The sequence below is a fragment of the Drosophila pseudoobscura genome, chromosome 3 (genome assembly GCF_009870125.1).
Source record: "Drosophila pseudoobscura strain MV-25-SWS-2005 chromosome 3, UCI_Dpse_MV25, whole genome shotgun sequence".
Classification (NCBI taxonomy): Eukaryota; Metazoa; Arthropoda; class Insecta; order Diptera; family Drosophilidae; genus Drosophila; species Drosophila pseudoobscura.
Window position 1 is genome coordinate 23,436,434 of NC_046680.1, and position 22,634 is coordinate 23,459,067.

Here is a 22,634-nt window from a genome sequence, read left to right on the forward strand (position 1 = left end):
TTTTACGCAAAATGCAATAAAAGCAAGTATTAAGAATACACCAGTTAAATAGAAAATTGATTCATCAATTGTATAAAATTATGTGGGCATGGCTAATCGATCTATATAGCTAGTAATATTCAACGGAATATCAAAAACGAGGAATATGTAAAATAGAACTTGAATTCGTCAGTATATTTACGGTATATTTTTTGAATGAGACGGTATATTTTGGTATATTTCTGAGGGTCGGACCATATAACGATAAATCCGCGGTCACTCTGAAGAACACATGTAAATATAAAAATAAAAACAATTGAAATATAATGCAAGGGCTGAAGTCCGGAAGCTGAAGCTGCACCATGTCTCTGGCCTTCGACCTGAGCAACTCCGGCGGTGCTTATCAACCACTGGACAGCGGAAGCGGCAAAGACGCGTCGGCAGCGGTCCCGCAGAGACACGCGATGAGCATGAGGGTCTCGTGGATCAGGCAATGGCGCCGCTATAAACTGCCCGCCTTGGTTCTCATGATGATGTTTCTGATGTCCTGCCTTGCGTACCGCATCATGGGTGTACGTATCTATTTCTCCTAGGTAGACTTGACTTATCAAACGTTTTATTTCCGCAAAGGCCGAGCAGGATGCTCCTCCCACGGACTTGCACCGCAGCTCCCCGCTGCTGGATGCTTACGAGGATTTCAGCGCGATGCGGGCCGGCGACCTAAAGATGCGCATCGAGGAGATGGTAAGAATCAAGGTAAGTGCCAAACACATTGGAACCTAATTTAGATTAAACCGTATCCGACTTTTCCCAGAGCACTGTGTCAGTGGAGCTGCGCGAGCTAGAGTCCCGCCGCCAGAAACTGCAGTCGGACATCAGTCAGTACAATCAAAAAATTGAGGAGCTGAAGCAGGAGCTGCTCCGTGAGCAGACCGAGTTGGAGCGTCTCAAGATGTCCGTGGAGCAGGCGCAGGTGGCCCAGCGGGAGGCAGTGCAGCGCAACACTCCTGATCTTGCCCTGCCGCGCACCCTCCTGCCCAACTCCCTGCCCCAAAAGATGAATACTGTCTCGACGGGCGTAGCCGCCTCCTGTGCGATGCACAACTGCTTCGACCACTCCCGTTGCAGCCTCACCTCCGGCTTTCCAGTATACCTTTATGACCCCGACGAACACAACGTCCAGCGAACTGGCTACGATATCGATGGCTTCCTTAAGACAACTCTCAAACAAACGCTCGGCTACAACGCGCACATAGTGAGGGATCCAACGCAAGCCTGCATCTACCTGGTGCTGGTAGGCGAGGCTCTGCTGGAACAGGACCTGCTTCGAAACAACCGATATGCGGCCCAAGAGGCTGAGCAGCAACAGCCGACGGCTCCCAGCCAAACACACGACTGCCCCATCGAAATGCAGAAGCTGTACAACCTGCCCTACTGGGGAGGCGATGGCCGCAACCATGTGCTGCTAAACCTGGCACGCCGGGACCTCTGCTCCCGCAGGACGAATGCACTGCTCCAGCAGAACACCATGCGAGCCATTGTGGTGCAGAGCGCCTTCGAGCTGGACCAGTTCCGACCCGGATACGATCTGATTGTGCCCCCCATCCTCGGTCCGCCAGGAGGAGACGTTTGGCAGGAGTGTGCCAGTATGGTGCCCGCCCGCCGCAAGTACCTGCTCTCGTTCCAGGGAGAGATGAGACCGAAAACAGACCCCCAAGGCTCCAACCCGCTGGACGACTTCATACTGGAACACTTGACGGATATGTCCAAGGGACCAACTCAGGATCAGTTCGAGCTACAGTTCCAGTGCGTCCCCGCCACGGAGCAGCAGGAGGTGGACTCCGTGTCCGACTGGACGCTTTGTGGATCGGATTCGTCCCGCAAGCAGCTGCTGAAGGACTCTACCTTCGCGCTGATCCTTCCCCCGCTGAACGGACGTGTGGCTTCCACCCTCATGCTAGCCCGACTATATGAGGCGCTGCGCTCCGGGGCCGTTCCCGTCATCCTCGGAGCAGATGAGCTTCGTCTCCCGTATGCGGAGACTCTGGATTGGCGTCGGGCGGCACTCCTCATGCCCAAGGCTCGCATCACGGAGCTGCACTTCCTCCTTCGAGCCGTCCAGGACGCAGACTTGCTTCTTCTTCGGCGCCAGGGCCGACTAATCTGGGAGCGCTACCTCAGTTCCGTTCAGGCCACTGTGGACACGGTGATAGCCAGCCTACGCGACCGCCTGGGGATACCACCGCGCCCGGTTCCACCAGTAGTAGCACAGAGCGTCTTCAACAGCACATTTATACCGTTAAAGTCCGATCCACCAGTGGGACTGGACACGGAACCGGAAGAGTCTCTTGGTCCCATTGAGCCGCCATATCCGAGTCCCGCCTTCCGCAGAAACTACACGATCCTGCGAATGCAGTCCAAGGAGGCCTGGAACGACTGGGTAGATCCCTTCTACATGTATCCCCAGCTGCCCTTCGACCCGGCCCTTCCCTCCGATGCCAAGTTCATTGGATCCCACACAGGATTCCGGCCAATCGGTAAGGGCATTGGAGGAGCCGGTAAGGAGTTCAGCGAAGCCCTCGGCGGAAACTACCCCAGAGAACAGTTCACCATTGTCATATTGACCTACGAGCGGGAGCAGGTGCTGATGGACTCGCTGGGTCGCCTTTACGGGCTACCGTATCTGCACAAGGTGGTTGTTGTATGGAACTCACCAAAGCCGCCGTTGGACGACCTTCGCTGGCCAGACATCGGGGTGCCAGTGGCGGTTCTGCGCGCCCCGCGCAACTCCCTCAACAACCGCTTCCTGCCTTTCGATGTAATCGAGACAGAGGCGGTGCTCTCAGTCGATGACGACGCCCACCTACGGCATGATGAGATTTTATTTGGTTTCCGTGTGTGGCGCGAGCACCGCGACCGCGTCGTCGGTTTCCCCGGTCGCTACCACGCTTGGGATGTGAGCAGCAACAACATGTGGCACTATAACTCCAACTACAGCTGCGAGCTCAGCATGGTGCTCACCGGAGCAGCCTTCCTGCACAAGTACTACATGTACCTGTACACCTATCACCTGCCACAGGCCATCCGCGACAAGGTGGACGAGTATATGAACTGCGAGGACATTGCCATGAACTTCCTCGTCTCGCACATCACCCGCCGACCCCCGGTGAAGGTGACTTCTCGGTGGACGTTCCGGTGCCCAGGCTGCCCGGTTTCGCTCAGCGAGGACGACACCCACTTCCAGGAGCGCCATAAATGCATAAATTTCTTCAGCCAGGTGTTCGGCTACACGCCTCTGCTGAACACTCAGTACCGGGCGGACTCGATCCTGTTCAAGACTCGCATTCCGCACGACAAGCAGAAGTGCTTCAAGTACATCTAGATCTAATCGGGGCATCCACACCTGTATCCATCCAGAAACGATGAACCACAACGGTGGTAACGGCCGCTACACTTACTGCGCTGGACTCCGGCCCGACTCCCAGTCAGACTCCACTCCTAGTTCTAAGCACAAAGTAGTATATACTACGTAGCCTACGGACAGCACTGGACTTTCACTCAAAGCGTAGCTACTGAAAAGCAATATGAGATTACCGAGACCGCTTAACCACGCGAATGTTCATCCTGTGCTTACTTATATGTGCCTATGGATGTACCTTTGTCTACTTCGGCCTGCCGGAGATGCTTTCAGATACCAAAACAGATCGTAAGTCTTTTACTTATGTGTGTCTACGTTCGCCTAATTATCCTATGTTAATGTGTATTTATGTATGTATGTATGTACCCCACTTGACTACTCTGTATATAGCGCCTGATAAAGGCATCTACAATCTGTATCAATAAAGGATGATCAATTAGACGAATCCTTTTCCTTGTATGTATATCCGTTCATCACGTTTTATCTTGATGTATCAGGACGTTGACCTTACCATACCACCCACTTCATGCATGCCAAGCGATACTAAGACGATGCTAACTACGCGCGATTTCCCAACCGAAGGGCGCTACCGCTTGGCAGCAAATATAGATGCTAGACTAATGATCGAGACAAATTATAAGTAAACTGAACAAATAGAGCTAAAGCTACAAATATTAAGACTAATATAATATTCGTTTTTAAGCGACTCAGTAGTAGATACAGGGAGTTATGTTCCGATAGATACCCGGACCCAAATATGAATACACGGTCAGAGACAAAGGATAGCCTAAAAGAGAATTCACAGACCACGCACGCGTTTGTGTCATGAAAAAACCCCACTATAGAACAACCCCACTTTCATGCAAAATCTTGCTATTGTCTAGTATTTGGTTTACTTACACAAAGGAATTCCAGTTATTTTTGAGAGAGAAATATATGTATAGAATAAATAATGCTATATAGTAGGTATGGAATTTCAGTAGATGTTTCGAAATCGAACGAAAGTAGTATTTATGTATATAATACATACGAGTATATCAGAGGATAAGTAACAATCGCTCGTTCCTTCGACATGGCCACCTCCCGCAGCAGTAGCGAAGAGAACGGAGCGCCGGTTGTTGCTAATACTGCCTGGCTACCACACTGGCGCTGCAATATTATCGCACTGCTTCTTATGCTGGTGTTTTTAGTGTGCTGTATGGCGTACCGCATGAGTAGAGTTCACCAACTAAACCTGGATCTGACTGCCGAGGCCGAGGCCGAGACAAGGCTGCAGTCCATCTATAAGCTGCAGTGGGCAATTGGAAAGTACCAAAAGGATCTCGTGGAGCTCCAAAGAGAGCGATTGCGAGAGCAGAAGATACTGGAGCTGCTTAAAATCGGCGTGAAGCAAGCGCAAAAGGCCCAGCAAGAGGCAGTGCGAAACACTCCTAAAATTAGCCTCCCGCCCACTCTCCTGCCCAACTCCCTGCCCCAAAAGATGAATACTGTCTCGACGGGCATAGCCGCCTCCTGTGCGATGCACAACTGCTTCGACCACTCCCGTTGCAGCCTCACCTCCGGCTTTCCAGTATACCTTTATGACCCCGACGAACACAACATCCAGCGAACTGGCTACGATATCGATGGCTTCCTTAAGACAACTCTCAAACAAACGCTCGGCTACAACGCGCACATAGTGAGGGATCCAACGCAAGCCTGCATCTACCTGGTGCTGGTAGGCGAGGCTCTGCTGGAACAGGACCTGCTTCGAAACAACCGATACGCAGCCAGCCACACACACCACTGCCCCATCGACATGCAGAAACTGTACAACCTGCCCTACTGGGGAGGCGATGGCCGCAACCATGTGCTGCTAAACCTGGCACGCCGGGACCTCTGCTCCCGCAGGACGAATGCACTGCTCCAGCAGAACACCATGCGAGCCATTGTGGTGCAGAGCGCCTTCGAGCTGGACCAGTTCCGGCCCAGATACGATCTGATTGTGCCCCCCATCCTCGGTCCGCCAGGAGGAGACGTTTGGCAGGAGTGTGCCAGTATGGTGCCCGCCCGCCGCAAGTACCTGCTCTCGTTCCAGGGAGAGATGAGACCGAAAACAGACCCCCAAGGCTCCAACCCGCTGGACGACTTCATACTGGAACACTTGACGGATATGTCCAAGGGACCAACTCAGGATCAGTTCGAGCTACAGTTCCAGTGCGTCCCCGCCACGGAGCAGCAGGAGGTGGACTCCGTGTCCGACTGGACGCTTTGTGGATCCGATTCGTCCCGCAAGCAGCTGCTGAAGGACTCTACCTTCGCGCTGATCCTTCCCCCGTTGAACGGACGTGTGGCTTCCACCCTCATGCTAGCCCGACTATATGAGGCGCTGCGCTCCGGGGCCGTTCCCGTCATCCTCGGAGCAGATGAGCTTCGTCTCCCGTATGCGGAGACTCTGGATTGGCGTCGGGCGGCACTCCTCATGCCCAAGGCTCGCATCACGGAGCTGCACTTCCTCCTTCAAGCAGTCCAGGACGCGGACTTGCTTCTTCTTCGGCGCCAGGGCCGACTAATCTGGGAGCGGTACCTCAGTTCCGTTCAGGCCACTGTGGACACGGTGATAGCCAGCCTACGCGACCGCCTGGGGATACCACCGCGCCCGGTTCCACCAGTAGTGGCCCAACGCGTTTTCAACAATACTTTTGCGCCATTGAAGGCAAAGATTAGATTAACCATTTTACCAGAGGAGTTTCTGGGCCCCATGGAGCCACCATATCCGAGTCCCACCTTCCGCAGAAACTACACGATCTTACGAATGCAGTCCAAAGAGGCCTGGAACGACTGGGTAGATCCCTTCTACATGTATCCCCAGCTGCCCTTCGACCCGGCCCTTCCCTCCGATGCCAAGTTCATTGGATCCTACACCGAATTCCGGCCTATTGGTAAGGGCATTGGCGGTGCCGGTAAGGAGTTTAGCGAAGCTCTCGGCGGAAACTACCCCAAGGAGCAGTTCACCATCGTCATTTTGACCTACGAGCGGGAGCCCGTACTGTGCGGCTTGCTTCGTCGCCTTTACGGGCTGCCATATCTGCACAAGGTGGTCGTGGTATGGAACTCTCGAAAGTTGCCGCGGATCGAGCTTCTCTGGCCGGAAATTGGCGTGCCAGTGGATGTAGTACGCGGCCCGCGCAACTCCCTTAACAACCGCTTCCTGCCGTTGGACGTAATCGAGACGGAGGCGGTCCTTTCGGTGGATGACGACGTTCAAATCGGACAAGACGAGATTGTGTTCGGCTTCCGGGTATGGCGCGAGCACCGCGACCGTATTGTGGGATTGCCTGGCCGCTACCATGCCTGGGATGTGGACAGCAGCAAGTGGCGATACAATCACAGCTGCAGCTGCGAGCTGAGCATGGTGCTCACCGGAGCAGCCTTCCTGCACAAATACTACATGTACCTGTACACCTATCACCTGCCACAAGCCATCCGCGAAAAGGTGGACGAGTTCATGAACTGCGAGGACATCGCCATGAACTTCCTCGTCTCACACATCACCCGCCGTCCGCCGGTGAAGATCACTTCTCGGTGGAACTTTCGCCGCCGTGGCATGAAGGCTGCGCTCAGCCAAAGAGCCAAACACCTTCAGAACCGCAACAAATGCATCAATTTCTTCAGCCAGGTGTTCGGCTACACGCCCCTGCTAAACACCCAGTATCGGGCGGAATCGGTACTGTTCAAGACTCGCATTCCGCACGACAAGCAAAAGTGTTTCAAGTACATTTAGATCTAGTAAAGGCATCTCCAGAGATGGAGATGGATTATACAATTCGTATTGATTTCGTGTACTTCACTTCATATAGTATATATGTATGTATTTACCTCATTTGCACAGAGAATGAATGTGTGTGATTCGTTAGTACAATTTAGTGATAATGCTGATTAGTAAATACAGATATATAGTGGGTGTATATTTATAGATACTAGTAGGTGTCAGCCAACGATCTTCAAACTGAGCGAAAATAGGAAAATGTGAATATTAGAGGATATGTGACATTTGTTCATTCCCACACGCACTTAATAGATAGCAAAAACTATGACTACAAGATCTACACACATACATGAATATGAATGCGTATCTATCGTACATTCCATACATACGATGTACATATATATATATATATATATATATATATGATAGAATAGTATAGTATAGAGGTGTTTGGTGTACAAATCGTATAGCTGTGGATTCTGTGTATGTTCTGTGTAATGTGGGGGATGGGATTCGCACGCGAGTGGACGAGTTGAGACCAGAACAGAAAAAGCGGATCAGGCGAATCCTGCTGATGCTGCTTGTATCACAATTCAAACAAGGATCCAGGAGAACCAGAGGACAGGGAGGAACTAAATTAGGCAACTTAAATAATATTTATACAACTTAGACGAAAGTGTTACACTAGAAAATATAACTTGAATTTTGTTTTGGAATCGATTGCGCCACAAACGGAAAAGCGAGTGCCAGTTCGTAATTGATTTCGTCGAGTGGTGATTGGTTGCTTCCTGGTATGATTGATTGGCTAGTGTTCCTGCAGGCTGAGCTTGAGCGCCTGCTCGATCATCTCTTGCTCGCGCTGTCGCTCCAGCTCGTACTTCTTTTGGTCCTGCTGCGATAAACGCATGGCCATGGCCAGGTCGGGGTCCACGTAACGGAAGCCCCCATCGTCATCGTCTTCGGAGGCGGGAGAGCCACTGGCGTTAGCATGGGCCCCAAGCAGCGACTCGTGCAGCACCCTGCGGACGAAATGGAAAACGGAAACACACAAAGCTCGGATAAGATGCGATCTAGCAGTACAGGCGGAGGGGATAAGTGAAAGGGTGTGGGGGAGGACTATTTGAAGATCTTCTTCATGTAGCTGAGTTCGTTCTTGAACTGAGCCCCCGCCGAAGCAGAGCGGCCACGGGGCTGCGGCTCTAGGAGAGAGTGGGGAGACGGCGAGTATCGTCCGTAATGGTGGTGAGGTGAAAGCAGGTGCGAGGAGAAGCGAGGGTGACTAGCGGTGGTAGTTTGCACCGGTTAGCATCCTGTAAAAAGACCAACTGCCAATCATAACCTACCGCTGCAGTTGCTCGTCGTCCTCGGGCAGCATGTCCGATCCAACAACACTCTGTCCGCGCAGCACCTCCCAAATGTCAACCTTATCGTCGGCCTCGGCTCCGCAGGCGCCGCTGCTTTCCACCAGACTCTGCTCGATGGCGTACTGCAGCATGTCGTCCTCGTCCAGTGGGATCTGGCGCCGGGAATCGCCGCCCCGGTTTGTGTAGTGATTGGGTATATCGAAACAGCGGTCGTCCACCAGGCAGGTGACGCGGTCCTGCTCCTCCAAGGTGGCCACGTACTCTACAGGCGTGGTCATGGCGAACACGTTGCCGAACGTGATGCAGGCGTTGAGGACGTGAAAGAGCGGTATCTCCACCTTGACCGGGAAGCCGGCTGGCAGCTGCATAGTTATAAAGTCTTTAAGTTTTGACACATGGGGACTAGCCATGGTAGACATGAGGTCCAAAATCGGAAGCACCTGCTCCTGCAGTCGTATCGGATGTTCCTCGGCCAGCCATAGGTTGGCCTTGAAACGCTGCACCTTTGTGCTCAGATTTTTGGGCTTGCCCACGTCCCGGCCATGCAGGTCCTCGCCGCTGAAGTACTCCTCTGGCGTGACCAATGACCTGGGCGTGCTTGCTCCCGATGCACAGCCAGAGCCGCCATTGCTCTGGGAAACGGCGGGTGAGGAGCGCCCACCGCTTTCGGTGCCCGCCAAAAGGGAGGCTGTCTCTCCAGGTCGCGGCGAGGGTGTCTGCAGTAACAGTCGGTTAACCAAAACCGAAATATGTACCATACGATAGATGGCTTCTACTTACGCGCTCTTTGAATCCCGCGGCTACGTCTGTGGGGGGCACGTATTCCTCATCGGCAATGCCCAGCAGACTGTGAAGGGGCGTCCGTGCTGTTTTGTTCTGCGGGGGTTGAAGTTGCCAGAGATTCAATGGAGATTGGACAGGGAAAGCCTTTACCTTGATTTGCTCCTCGCTCAGGTGGTCCATCCGGGTCTTTGTGACAAACTCCACATTGCTGGCTCCATACACCTTGCAGTTGTAGCCATTGATGGCCTCAGACTTCTCGCTGCGCCAGCCCCAAATGCCGCACTTGTTGCGCTCGAAACTAATCTTTTCCATCTCGATATTGTTGGTGATGACGGGCGCATTAAGGCGGGCGCGCACAGTGCCCAGGGCGGGGGGAATGGCCACAATATCCCCGATATCGCTGCTCATCTGCTCCACCATCACTTCGTTCGTGTCGTGGTCGATCTCGATCATTGTGGCAGTCTCTTCTGCGGGAAAAAGAAAAGATTGAGGACATTGCTTGGGTTCGGAAGTAGGAGTCTTACTGGCGCCCTTGAAGATGTACGAGCGATTCCCCCTCTGCCAGGTGTTGTTGTCGAATCCCAGCAGGGTGGTGTCTATGCGCACATTGGCGCCCCGCTTATAGACTTTGTAGGTGTCGCTGGGGCAGAGACGCGACATCAGCGGCACCCACGATGTGAACTCCCATTTCATCTCAATGTAAAAGTCGGGGGCGTCCAGGAGGTGCTGCAGGAGCTTGGGCACGTGCGTCACGCGCTGGACGTGCCGCTGTAGGTCACGCACCTCGATGATGGCAGTCAGTATGTCTACTTCGCCAGTGCACACGGCCTCCTGTACAACTGCGGGGGGAGATGTGCGGCAGAGTGTTACATCTTTATCAGCCAGAGCTTATCTAATGGTGCACTCACTTGACCACCCTTCGTGCTCATAGGTCGCGTTGCACTTGGCTGCTAGAAGACACTTGACGCAGGGAAAATTCGCCAATCGCACCGCCAGCATCAGGGGGGTGCGTCCCCGTGGATCGATTTTTTCCTTATCATTCTGAAAGTTGACGAATTGTGCCATTTATGGTTCAATAACAATTTATTTCTCTGCCGTCCGTTGTTTGTCGGGAAATGCGCTAATTCAATTAGTGCGCACACACACCTGTCCGGCTTTTCCTTCTGCCAGAATCACAGCCCAGCCACAACCACACCCACCATTTACCTGGTCAATTTGTAGCTCGGTCTGAAGCTGCTCCACGTCTCCGTTCCAGATGTGCCAGTGGAGCGGATACTCCACCTTGATTTCGTCCAAGCTCTTCATGTCTTCCAAGTCTCGGCCCTGCCGTTGCTATTGCAATCCCCTCTCGCGTTTTCTTTCTAATTCGCAATTTCTTTTGTTTTACAGGGCTGATATACGTCACAAATATGAAAAAATACCGTAAATATACCGATGAAAAAACGAACTTAGCCCACTTAAACACCCTTTATTTGAGCAGTATAAATACTTGAGTTCAACCGCGGAAAAATAATACCAATAATATTAATAATAACTACTCTTGTAGGTCCATCCTATCCTTTATATTTTCTTAAAAAAAAGACTTCGATATCTTTCACGTGAACTGCGGTACAATTCTTCAGATTTAATCATTTTCGTAAAGAGTATTTCAATACCCACTGGTCGGCAATGGGTTAATCTCTCTCTGTCCACGAACGAATATAATATTCGACGATTTTGATATTCGGCTTAATATTACTATCTAGCTAGGGCCCTCAGCCCTAAACACATAATTTTTACCCATTGATGATTCAATTTTCTACAAGATTGGCTAATTTAAAATGATATCTTTAATTTATGTTTTATGATAAGTGAGTATGGAATGTCATGTCATTTCTCACATGCTGCTGGTATTTGAAGACTTGTTGCTTGTCAACCGCTGTATGGACATTTGTATACCTATTTCGTTAATTCAATATTGAAATACCGCTACAAGTTGCTTTAAAACGTAATTAGGAATGTCTTTTTCACATATTTACGTGTTTTTACATATTCATGCTATTGATTGGGTTTCTGTATAAATATATCTCGATGCCGATATAGAACGTTTATGGTTTTTACGGTGGATTTCTATAAGTTTCTGGGTATAAAATGATTAGATTCACTCAACAAATAATGTATGCGACACGCGACACGCTCTTACATGCTCTCTAATGAGTAGTTGTTAAAAATTTGCACTGAAACAAACCATAAACAAAAAACAGGACACACTTAAATTTAGAAAATGTATTGTATATTGTATAAATGGGTTTGTCTGCTGTGTATATACTTTGTATAAGCATTCAAATATCTGGGCGAAAGGGAATGTGACCGGAAATCAACTTAAAATGATATGTACTAAAAATTAGAATTATCAATATATGATAGTAGTAACACGTGTACAAATATGCAAATGGATATGCAAAAATCGGTAACGAAATAACACCGGAACATAATAGGACACAACTAGATGTAGGACATTGCGCGAGTATAATTAACACGACAATTAAGATACTGAGATGGTTAGATTAGACTCTAGTTGGACGCAGTGAGCTTGCGGTAGACCAGACCGCTCGACGCGGCAGCGTTACTGATGGCTACCTCGTTTTCGCCGCCTGGCCATGAGCAGGGTCAGCGTAAAGGTGGAGCGTGCAAATATCAGCATTAATGAGGCCACCAGTACGGTCCTGCCACTCGTCGTCTGGCTTGCGTCCACTCCCGCTGCCGGTGTCTCGACGGGCTCTTGTGGATACGCATGGGATTCAATTCGGCCACATACATCTTATTACCATAGGCTGTTACGGCCACATCGTAGGGATTCATCTACACAACTCAGCGTTGGGGCCATTGACAATGACCAGTTCTCCACCTGGAAGGGAAAGAAAAGATTGTAAACTGTTTTTCTTTTAGCCATTATCCAGACGGCGCACGGAGACTAACCTGCTGCCGAGGTATAAGCCATGCTGGACAGTCGATCGCCAATCAGTTGATTTTGATACTGTGAGTAAAAGGTGCGGTTGCTCGAGTAGAAACACTGCACGCGTCCGTTCGCCCGGTCGCCGCCAAAGGAATTCCACAATCGTATTGCACGCGGCCGGTTGAAGGCTCCAGAGCCAGAACAGTGCTCTCGAATGGGTCCGCTGTATCTTTCCTGGTACTGATTACTATTGTCCAAAGTGTCCTGTCCCCAGGTGCGGTCCACCCGATGGAAGATGACCACATTACTATTGGAGGATTGGCATGGGATACTTTTACTAAATGGAAAATGGAGTGCCACGTACTGGTATTTAGATTTGCTAAATCAGTCTTAACGTCGGGTATGGCCTGCCTAGAGCGTTGTGGCCAATTGATTTGCGTAGCTCTGGCACCTTTCAGGATCTGTTGCAGTCTCTCGTTGTTGTTATTGTTGCTGATGCTGGCGTTGTTGCTGAAGTAAATTTTTTGCAGATAACGCGGCGAACTTTCAGTTTCCGGAAGTTGTTTGAGATTGGCCAGTAAACAAACAATGGTTGGGGAGCACTTCACAGCACCCACACACAGACACAGACGCTTACACACCGCAGCCTACTTTGCTTTCCGAAATTATGTTTTCTCAAGAAAGTGGATGCTATCGCAGCTTGAAGAGTTTTTAGTGATAGGACCGAGGATGGGTGGCACAATCAGATCGTATCCGGGCCGGAACTGGTCCAGCTCGAAGGCGCTCTGCACCACAATGGCTCGCATGGTGTTCTGCTGGAGCAGTGCATTCGTCCTACGGGAGCAGAGGTCCCGACGTGCCAGGTTTAGCAGCACATGGTTGCGGCCATCGCCTCCCCAGTAGGGCAGGTTGTACAGCTTCTGCATTTCGATGGGGCAGTCGTGTGTTTGGCTGGGAGCCGTCGGCTGTTGCTGCTCAACCTCTTGGGCCGCATATCGGTTGTTTCGAAGCAGGTCCTGTTCCAGCAGAGCCTCGCCTACCAGCACCAGGTAGATGCAGGCTTGCGTTGGATCCCTCACTATGTGCGCGTTGTAGCCGAGCGTTTGTTTGAGAGTTGTCTTAAGGAAGCCATCGATATCGTAGCCAGTTCGCTGGACGTTGTGTTCGTGGGGGTCATAAAGGTATACTGGAAAGCCGGAGGTGAGGCTGCAACGGGAGTGGTCGAAGCAGTTGTGCATCGCACAGGAGGCGGCTACGCCCGTCGAGACAGTATTCATCTTTCGGGGCAGGGAGTTGGGCAGGAGGGTGCGCGGCAGGGCAAGATCAGGAGTGTTGCGCTGCACTGCCTCCCGCTGGGCCACCTGCGCCTGCTCCACGGACATCTTGAGACGCTCCAACTCGGTCTGCTCACGGAGCAGCTCCTGCTTCAGCTCCTCAATTTTTTGATTGTACTGACTGATGTCCGACTGCAGTTTCTGGCGGCGAGACTCTAGCTCGCGTAGCTGACACAGTGCTCTGGGAAAAGTCGGATACGGTTTAATCCAAATTAGGTTCCAATGTGTTTGGCACTTACCTTGATTCTTACCATCTCCTCGATGCGCATCTTTAGGTCGCCGGCCCGCATCGCGCTGAAATCCTCGTAAGCATCCAGCAGTGGGGAGCTGCGGTGCAAGTCCGTGGGAGGAGCATCCTGCTCGGCCTTTGCTGAAATAAAACGTTTGATAAGTCAAGTCTACCTAGGAGAAATAGATACGTACACCCATGATGCGGTACGCAAGGCAGGACATCAGAAACATCATCATGAGAACCAAGGCGGGCAGTTTATAGCGGCGCCATTGCCTGATCCACGAGACCCTCATGCTCATCGCGTGTCTCTGCGGGACCGCTGCCGACGCGTCTTTGCCGCTTCCGCTGTCCAGTGGTTGATAAGCACCGCCGGAGTTGCTCAGGTCGAAGGCCAGAGACATGGTGCAGCTTCAGCTTCCGGACTTCAGCCCTTGCATTATATTTCAATTGTTTTTATTTTTATATTTACATGTGTTCTTCAGAGTGACCGCGGATTTATCGTTATATGGTCCGACCCTCAGAAATATACCAAAATATACCGTCTCATTCAAAAAATATACCGTAAATATACTGACGAATTCAAGTTCTATTTTACATATTCCTCGTTTTTGATATTCCGTTGAATATTACTAGCTATGTAGATCGATTAGCCATGCCCACATAATTTTATACAATTGATGAATCAATTTTCTATTTAACTGGTGTATTCTTAATACTTGCTTTTATTGCATTTTGCGTAAAAATAGGTTTTAGCGAAATAAGTCAAACAAAAAACAAGTAGCGAAATAGGTCAATCAAAACAAACGAAAAAGGAAATTCGTTCATATTGCTCAATTTTGATATTCCATTGAATATGCTGACTAACTAAATCTCTCAGCAATGCCCACATAGTTTTATCCCATTGATGAATCAATTTTCTACAATATTCGATAGTTTTTAATCCTTGCTTTTATTGTATTTATTGTAAAAAAAGGTTTAAACGAAAAAGTTCAACAAAAAAACGATTGCTATGTTGCGTGTAAGCCGTATATAGGCCTTTGTACACCCTATTTTGTTAATTGTATATGAAAGTATAAATATTGATATGAAGATAAAACGTAACTAATAAACCCTTTTCTCAAATTGACATTTTTTAGACATATTCATATATACGTATATGATGAGTGTTTTGTATATATATCTCGATCCTGATACCTATTCTTGGTCCCTACAAGAAGACAATATCGTTGAAATATTGAAAATAATATTAAATAATATTGAATAATATTAAAATATATTGAAAATAAATTGTTGTTGCCTGGGATGACAAACATATTCACAATTATATAACATCCATTTCCCCCAGGGTATGTGTGCATGGAATGGGACTCATTGTTGTCAACCGGTTAAAAGAGAGCCTTACCGGATTCAAGTTCGGTTATCGATACTATCGACTGGATACGAGTGGTGCGCGCCAAAAGACAGCTGCAGTGTGGCAGCCCCATTTAGATTAATATTGCGTTTCTCAGTTATCGCAATTTACACATCTCTAGGCATCAGCTGTTGAAAGGCAGCATCTCGCTTCAGCTGTTCTGAAAATCAAATGTTAATTAGTTAATTGCTTAAAACCTGGAATCGACACAAACTGGCAATTGGAATACATCTCGGCTAATCCTGGAGCGTATGTGGTGAGAACAGAAGTGCTTCGGCTATCCTTTGATTTTATTACATAAATTGAGTGAAAAGGCAGTGCACATTAAGAGTCCTTGAAAAGACAATGTCGTAAAGCCCTTAACCCCATCAATGGGTGGCGTAGTGAAAGCCACTCCCCCCCTTCTCCTGCCACATAAACGGATTCCACTTGGCCCGGCGAAAATGTGGGGTTTCTTGATACATAGACTGCAGCTGCTGCTGCACCACGACCACACCCCCATCCCACCACGCTTCAAAAGTGTTGAAAACAGTTTTTCATTTACTTGCAGGCCGCCATGCAGCTGCTGGATTAGAGGGATTACCTAATCAGACGAACGCACCGCAGTGATTGCATTTTCTTAGTACTCATTTCCACGGACTGGACAGATATAACTCGGTAAGATCGAGTCGCCGTCATATACCCACTTATCCGGCACTTGGCGGTAATTGAGGCATTAATTGGCCACAAGTGCATCCCAACTAAATGTGTTATTCATGTTCAATTCAATCCCAGTCCACAGCAGCCGCGGGGAAGGCAAGCGATCAGCTCTAAAATTGTTTGGGGGGGGACTGGCCCACGCTCGTCATTCTCCTCCAGTATCAACAGACGCGCTACACACAACGCTACGCGCTTCATTCACGCGAGTGCGAATAGTTATTATTTTTAATCAAAAATAAAGTTTTTGCAGATCCGTTAGTGCCTCCATCTCCCTCTCTCGATCACTCGATTGACAGTTGACAGACATGCCAATCGGCTGTGGATATCGCTTGCGCTCTTGGCGGCTGTTTGAATTTGAATTTCAGAACTGGCAAACTTCTAACGCTCTCTCTTTCTCTCTCTCTCTACTCTCTTGTTCACTCGTTGCAGCTATGCTTTTTACGCGTAGGCGGCATTTCTTCAAGAGGTGAATCCCTGTGTGTGTTGTCCCCACTAACCGACCCCCGATTAATTTGTTTCCGTAGTTTGCTTGTAGCCGTACGAAATCCGTTTGTGTTCTCTTATGATTTCAACCTGCTCTCGCGCGGCAGCCGATCCGTAGTAGTGTCATTAGTCACGCTCGTATTTCGTTGATATCTCGGCTTCTTTGACTGTTATTATCAAATTGCCTCACCACTTACTCACTGCCTCATTAACCTCATATGAACAAACATACATATATACATAATCGTTTAAGTACATACATTTCCAACATGCACCACACTACGTATACCCGCGTCGACACCCATTGCCATTATCAGCAGTATCAAATCGGGTACAAAGGTTGGCCTTAAAGGATTTTTGGCAAAAGAATGGGGATCAGTTTGTGCTACGCACGGGTGCGGTTCGGTTAACACGGTGCGCCATGCATGCCTCTCGCTTTCGGACGACCTTGGACAACCTCCCTAAACAACAACCCCACAAATAACAAACTAATAATCTATAAATCTGTTTGCTTCTCTCTCCCCACGCGTCAAAATAATTACACGATAATAATTCAAGTACGCAACCGGTGAGAATCATTCGAATCCGTTAACTCCCGATCGAACCGAATCGAATCGAGCAAAACATATCTAAATTCCCATAAGCATTAGAGCAAAAGTGACCGAAAGCAATGAGTGGGCTTTATAGTACTATAAACACAATATTCTATGCTACAATCATTCCCGGAGCGATCTTCATTAGTTGGCTAATTGGGCTGTAAGTATCATCGAGCTCCTCGCACCGATTTTGAGTCCCCCCCCCGGCTCGATTAGATGTTGTAAACGTATCGTATCCCTCTTCCATTTGTATAAACAAAACCTCCTGATTTCTCGTTATTTATATTTGTCATCGTGACGTTTGACATTTCGGGAACCGCCGACTCTGCTCCGCTTCCGTATTCTGTTTTCGCTGGTTCCCACTGTACCAACTCCATCTCTCATCCACATTGTCAACTTTCATCTTCACTTTATGTATCTCGTCTTGTGGTAATATTCCCCCTTTGTAGTCATCCCAATCACCCCGTCCTTCCATCATGAAATGACAGCAAGCTGAGATCACACGGGAGCACACTGACACCTCTTCCTCCACAGGGTGGGCCTGCGCTGCCTGCAAGTATGCCTGCTGTTCTTCATCTTGGTGTTGGTGGTGCTGCCACTGGTTTTCCGCTACTCGGTGACGCTCCAGCGCGGCATCCTCTTCCTCACATTCAGTAAGTAGAGACTACTACCCACCACACCCCAGGAGACAATCCTAAGCCAATACTCTTTATTGCAGTCACCTACCCGAAGGGCCTCGACCTCACCAATCCTGCCGGCATCGGACTCTACGCGACACGGAACTTCTACATAACCGTCAAGGATAATGAATCGGACGAGGATGGGGTGCGCATTGGAGTGTGGCACGTGCTGCCGAGGAACGCGGTTCGCCGCTTCAAGCGGGAGCTGAAAGTGGAGGAGGCCTTCGACCAGGACATCGTAACAGATGAGCGCAGGGACGACGACTACGAGCAGGAGCTCAGGCGCCTGGCTCCGGCCATCAAGTCGGAGTTCCCCTCGATCGTGCCCGAGAACCAGCAGCTTTTCTTCGAGCGTCTACTACGGATGCCCGGCGGTACCGTAGTCATCTATCTGCACGGCAACACGGCCACCCGGGGCAGCGGCCACCGCTCGGAGGTGTACAAGCTGCTGCGGAACCTCAACTACCATGTCTTGTCTTTCGACTATCGCGGCTACGCCGACTCGGATCCCGTCTCGCCCACGGAGGAGGGTGTGGTCCGGGACGCCATGATGGTGTACGAGTACATAGCGAATGTGACCTCCAATCCGGTCATCATATGGGGTCACTCTTTGGGCACGGGCGTGGCCACGCACATGTGCGCCAGGCTGGCCCATCTGAAAGAGCGGGCGCCACGCGGCGTCATCCTAGAGAGCCCGTTCACCAACATCCGAGACGAGATCCGGCTCCACCCCTTTTCAAGGATCTTCAAGCACCTGCCCTGGTTCGACTTCGCGATCTCGCGACCCATGTACAGCAACCGGCTGCGCTTCGAGTCGGACATCCACGTGCATGAGTTCCCGCAGCCCATTATGATCATCCACGCCGAGGACGACGTGGTAGTGCCCTTCCACCTGGGCTACCAGCTGTACCGCATCGCCCTCGACAGCCGGAGTAGGGCGTGGGGACCCGTAGAGTTCCACCGCTTTGACCGGAGCAAGCGGTACGGCCACAAGTATCTGTGCCGGGCGCCCGAGCTGCCCGGCTTGGTGCAGCATTTCGTGGATAACTATCGCAATGCCGTCTACTAGACACGAGAGGAGTTCCCCCCCCTCTATATTTATTTTAATTACTATACACAAGTTAGTCTTAATTTAGTTTTCTACCGACAGCACGTTCCAAATTCTTCACATTGTACAAGAAAATTAAAAGAGCCATTTGGATAGAAACAAAAAATAAGCCGATTGTTTTGAGTTCAAAGTAGCCGCCTTTTATCGACGGGGCAATGGACCACGCTAGAGATTTCTTACAACTACATCAACTAGCTTTTTTTTTTGTAACTCTCCAAACTGTCCTCGCCCTTTATGTGCATTAGCGATGGGATTTCAACCTAAACCTTGCCCATACTATAATTAATACACATTCACATTCACTGCAAAGGCGAATAGCAGCTATGACTTCGGTACTTCGCAGGCGGCTTCGCTGCCAGTATCTTAAAAACATAACACAAGCAATAGTTCATAATAATTTGTGAAAACGATGGCAACGTTATGAGCCGCGGCAAAGCACGCTGCTCTACCCGGCTCATAATCTCGATGTTGGCCATAATCAGCTGCTCCGTGTTTTGTGAAGATTGCCTACAATGTTTTAATTTGAAAGGGGATTTGGTGCGTTGTTGCTATTGCGGCTGATCTCCATAATATGAGTTGAGAAGTGATTTCTTCTCCAGTTTTCGCGTCTAGCCTGGAGTACTGTCATGTGGATGGCGGTCAGGCTTCAGGCGTACCTTGGTCTTGCCAGCCACCTGGGGATGTACGGATGTGTTGCGATTTCACAGGCAAGGGTGTTTTTCGGGTGTTGTAATTACTGCAGACCCCATTGTAGATTTATTTAACAGTTGAAATTAGTGATTGCATTAGTGCTTCTTCAGAGTGCTTTGTTTTGTAATGTTTACAGTTTGTCCATTTGCGTGCTAGATGTTATGGGTCCCCAGACTGGCATGGCATTCTGCCATATTGGGACAACCAGTTGCTTGAAGAGGACTTTCAGGTGCAGGGTAAGATTGCTTCTTCTCCCGATTAACCAGTCTATCTTTTTTAGTCGGGCCCTTGTTTTGGTGACTACAGCAGCTACAGCATGTTTGGTGAAGTTGAGCTTCTCGGCCATCTGCACGCCAAGGTATGGTAGAACCGTTTTTTTGGGTAGGTGTTGCCCAGCTAGCCTAGGTGCTGGAGTCTGTTGTTGCGCAGGTGAGAGTGAATGCAAAACATGTGCAGTTTTTGTGAGACTAATGGTAATTCCCTATTTTTTGACCAGGAGTGAGCGTCAGCTAGAAGCCTCTCCATGGATTCGTTGCCATGTCGTGGGTAAAAAAGCAGAAACCAGGTAGACCGAGTCGTCTGCATAAGTTGCTAGCATTTGCGTTTGAGTATTGCTTATTTGTGGTTCTGTCTCTGCGGAGTGCTGACTTTTAAAGCCAAATTGATGATTTGGTATGGCCATGGCAAAATGTTCTTCGAAGAGACGTGTTTGAATAAGGCGCTCGAATATTTTTGAGAATTCTTTTAGAAGACTGATAGGCCTGTATGATTGAAGTTTATCCGGCGGCTTTCCTGGCTTCTGTATCATTGTAATTTTGACACATTTCCAAGCTTTCGGGAAATACGCAATCTGCATCGCAGAATTGAATATTAGCATAAGGTAGGAAACGGCAGATAACGGTAAGACTTTTATGACACTGCTATCAATATTATCAAACCCAGATGACTTTGTTGACTCAAGTTTTTTGATTTCAGATTTTAATTCGTTGATGGTAACAGGTCTGATTTTTTGTTCGTCTGGTCTATCGCTACTTTGCAGCACTGATTCAATTTCCTCCCTGTCTTCTAGATCTGCCGTGATTCCGAGAATGAGATAAGTAATGTGTAGAAACTGGCTGGATATTTTTTTTTTTTAAGGCTCGTTTGTTCGATTTTTTTTGGAAGTGTGTTTGTCGTGTGAGCATTATTGGAAGACTAACTTCCTGAAGGAGACCAGTTTTTACACACCTTGCATTAGCAAGGGGGGAAAGGGGCCGTCAATAAGAAATATCCGTTTTATTTGCATTTATACTCTTAAATTAGCGTATTTAACAAAATTTCTTGGCGCCAACTACTTACTTTACATTTTCCATGTAGTTGCAATGTTTTTAGCTGAAAAATGGGATGCTAACACTAGTTGCAGTAAGGGTAGGTATTTGGTATTTTTCCATGTAAGCATTTTGAGTGAAAAAAGGTTTGGTAACACTAGGACTTAACATTAACATGTGTTTTGTAAGGGCTATTGTGTTGCCTTACAGACGATAGTTTTATCTTTAACAGTTTTTACATTATACATTTTACATTACATGGGAGCTAAGGTAACATTAATATACAAAAATACTGGACAAAAATATGTTGCTGAAGCTTTATTTACAAGTAGGAATTAACTTCTTATTATGCTTTCTTTTTTTTTATTTTCTTAATTTCAGAGTGAGAGTCCAAGTCGGCGACGGTAGCCTAAGGGCCCGGTGATGTTGAGGGACAAACGGGTGACAGCCGGCAACATCCAGAGGCCAGGCAGATGCATGAGCAACTCTAGCGCCACCGCTCCTATACGCCATCTACTTATTTGTATATGTAGTAAATTCAAATAATACATAACATATTTTACATGTAGTTGCAATGTTTTTAGCTTAGCAATTGGAAGCCAACACTAGTTGTAGGTATTCGGTATTTTTTCATGCAAGTATTTTGAGTAAGGAAAGTTAAGGTAACACTAGACTTAACATTAACATTTACAATGGCTTGCGATCCTCAGTCCGTTCCTGTCCTCGGAGCGGGCTCCATCTGATCCTCATATCAGCATCAGCGTAGGGCTTGTAGTTGGCTGGGTGCAGTGGACCAACCACCGCACTTTAAACAGACGAAGCCGCGTTGACAGAAGTTGTTAAACCGCCGCAACTTTCGCATTTAGCTGGGTGCAGTGGACCAACCACCGCACTTTACACAGACGAAGCCGCGTTGAAAGAAGTTGTTAAACCGCCGCAGTTTTAGCTGGGTGCGGTGGATGAACCACCGCCCAGCCGATTGGCCTTCCCAACCATGGGGACAGTGGGCGTGGCAGGGGTGTGAGAAGGGGCAGGGGCATGAATTGGCTGTGTTTGTAGTGGCGGAGTGGCAGCATCAGCAACTGTATTGGTAATGGCTGGAGTTGTCCGTTTCTGCTGCTGCCACCGCTGTTGCCGCTGCTGTTGGAGATGCCGTTGGGGCTTCTCCCAATAGTGGTGTCTCTGTGGCTGCTGCTGCGGCTGCTGTCGAGAGGCCCTCCTCCTCATCTCCCAGGATCTCCACTATTGCATCCCGGGAGGCCCTATCCAGTGCCTGTATTTTTAGGCCCTCCCTGCCTACTACCCTGGTGCTGAACCTTCCCACCCTTGGATCCCTTTGCTGCTTCTCCAGGACCGGCATGATCGCCGGAATCGCTGGTAGCACTACTGGTGGTATGTGTGCAGTACGCTGGGGGGCAGCACCATTGGCTGTAGACAGGGAGGGGCATGTGGGGGGGTGGTTGAGGGTGGTATTGGTGTTGCTGGGGAAAAACGTGTGAAAGCCGGCAACATCCAGAGGCCAGGCAGATGCATGAGCAACTCTAGCGCCACCGCTCCTATACGCCATCTACTTATTTGTATATGTAGTAAATTCAAATAATACATAACATATTTTACATGTAGTTGCAATGTTTTTAGCTTAGCAATTGGAAGCCAACACTAGTTGTAGGTATTCGGTATTTTTTCATGCAAGTATTTTGAGTAAGGAAAGTTAAGGTAACACTAGACTTAACATTAACATTTACAATGGCTTGCGATCCTCAGTCCGTTCCTGTCCTCGGAGCGGGCTCCATCTGATCCTCATATCAGCATCAGCGTAGGGCTTGTAGTTGGCTGGGTGCAGTGGACCAACCACCGCACTTTAAAC

At 49.0% G+C, this 22,634-nt stretch overlaps 5 protein-coding genes, 1 long non-coding RNA gene and 1 pseudogene across 12 annotated transcripts; 4 read left to right on the forward strand and 3 right to left on the reverse strand.

Annotated features, from left to right (window-relative positions):
* Positions 1 to 237: 237 nt before the first annotated feature.
* On the forward strand, positions 238 to 3,842 carry LOC4805743 (exostosin-3). Its single transcript, XM_001362053.4, has 3 exons — positions 238 to 551; positions 610 to 735; positions 794 to 3,842. Exons 1-3 carry the CDS (start codon positions 342 to 344, stop codon positions 3,359 to 3,361), a joined length of 2,904 nt encoding a protein of 967 aa, XP_001362090.1. The 5' UTR covers positions 238 to 341; the 3' UTR covers positions 3,362 to 3,842.
* A 532-nt stretch (positions 3,843 to 4,374) lies between these two features.
* Positions 4,375 to 7,208, forward strand: LOC6899125 (exostosin-3-like). The gene has a single exon (XM_015185384.2). The coding sequence runs from the start codon at positions 4,470 to 4,472 to the stop codon at positions 7,158 to 7,160; it is 2,691 nt and encodes an 896-aa protein (XP_015040870.2). The 5' UTR covers positions 4,375 to 4,469; the 3' UTR covers positions 7,161 to 7,208.
* A 23-nt stretch (positions 7,209 to 7,231) lies between these two features.
* On the reverse strand, positions 7,232 to 10,725 carry LOC4805744 (ankyrin repeat domain-containing protein 13D). Of its 2 annotated transcripts, none has more exons than XM_001362054.5 (7): positions 10,499 to 10,722; positions 10,201 to 10,333; positions 9,817 to 10,131; positions 9,443 to 9,759; positions 9,290 to 9,385; positions 8,489 to 9,225; positions 7,232 to 8,164 (listed from the first exon to the last, which is right to left on the reverse strand). In XM_001362054.5, the coding sequence occupies exons 1-7, from the start codon at positions 10,595 to 10,597 to the stop codon at positions 7,951 to 7,953; spliced, it is 1,911 nt and encodes a 636-aa protein (XP_001362091.2). In that variant the 5' UTR covers positions 10,598 to 10,722; the 3' UTR covers positions 7,232 to 7,950. The 2 variants fall into 2 exon arrangements, with proteins under 2 accessions (XP_001362091.2, XP_015040862.2); XM_015185376.2 differs by lacking the exon at positions 7,232 to 8,164 and adding an exon at positions 8,220 to 8,424 and having other exon boundaries at positions 10,499 to 10,725.
* Positions 10,726 to 11,523: 798 nt separating this feature from the next.
* On the reverse strand, positions 11,524 to 12,874 carry LOC117183540 (peptidyl-alpha-hydroxyglycine alpha-amidating lyase 1-like; annotated as a pseudogene).
* On the reverse strand, positions 12,746 to 14,304 carry LOC6899126 (exostosin-3-like). Of its 2 annotated transcripts, none has more exons than XM_033377303.1 (3): positions 13,985 to 14,304; positions 13,801 to 13,926; positions 12,746 to 13,742 (listed from the first exon to the last, which is right to left on the reverse strand). In XM_033377303.1, exon 3 carries the CDS (start codon positions 13,607 to 13,609, stop codon positions 12,893 to 12,895), a length of 717 nt encoding a protein of 238 aa, XP_033233194.1. In that variant the 5' UTR covers positions 13,610 to 13,742; positions 13,801 to 13,926; positions 13,985 to 14,304; the 3' UTR covers positions 12,746 to 12,892. The 2 variants fall into 2 exon arrangements, with proteins under 2 accessions (XP_033233194.1, XP_033233195.1); XM_033377304.1 differs by having other exon boundaries at positions 13,801 to 13,931.
* Positions 14,305 to 15,283: 979 nt separating this feature from the next.
* Positions 15,284 to 18,879, forward strand: LOC4805745 (lysophosphatidylserine lipase ABHD12). Of its 5 annotated transcripts, none has more exons than XM_033378130.1 (6): positions 15,284 to 15,460; positions 15,755 to 15,861; positions 15,979 to 16,109; positions 16,333 to 16,369; positions 17,517 to 17,635; positions 17,701 to 18,879. In XM_033378130.1, the coding sequence occupies exons 4-6, from the start codon at positions 16,335 to 16,337 to the stop codon at positions 18,729 to 18,731; spliced, it is 1,185 nt and encodes a 394-aa protein (XP_033234021.1). In that variant the 5' UTR covers positions 15,284 to 15,460; positions 15,755 to 15,861; positions 15,979 to 16,109; positions 16,333 to 16,334; the 3' UTR covers positions 18,732 to 18,879. The 5 variants fall into 5 exon arrangements, with proteins under 5 accessions (XP_033234021.1, XP_015040866.1, XP_015040867.2 ...); XM_015185380.2 differs by lacking the exon at positions 15,979 to 16,109 and adding an exon at positions 16,945 to 17,142; XM_015185381.2 differs by lacking the exon at positions 15,979 to 16,109.
* A 1,551-nt stretch (positions 18,880 to 20,430) lies between these two features.
* LOC117183612 (uncharacterized) lies at positions 20,431 to 21,335 on the forward strand. Its single transcript, XR_004468741.1, has 2 exons — positions 20,431 to 21,037; positions 21,149 to 21,335. It is a non-coding gene; the product is annotated as an uncharacterized lncRNA (long non-coding RNA).
* The last annotated feature ends 1,299 nt before the right edge of the window (positions 21,336 to 22,634 follow it).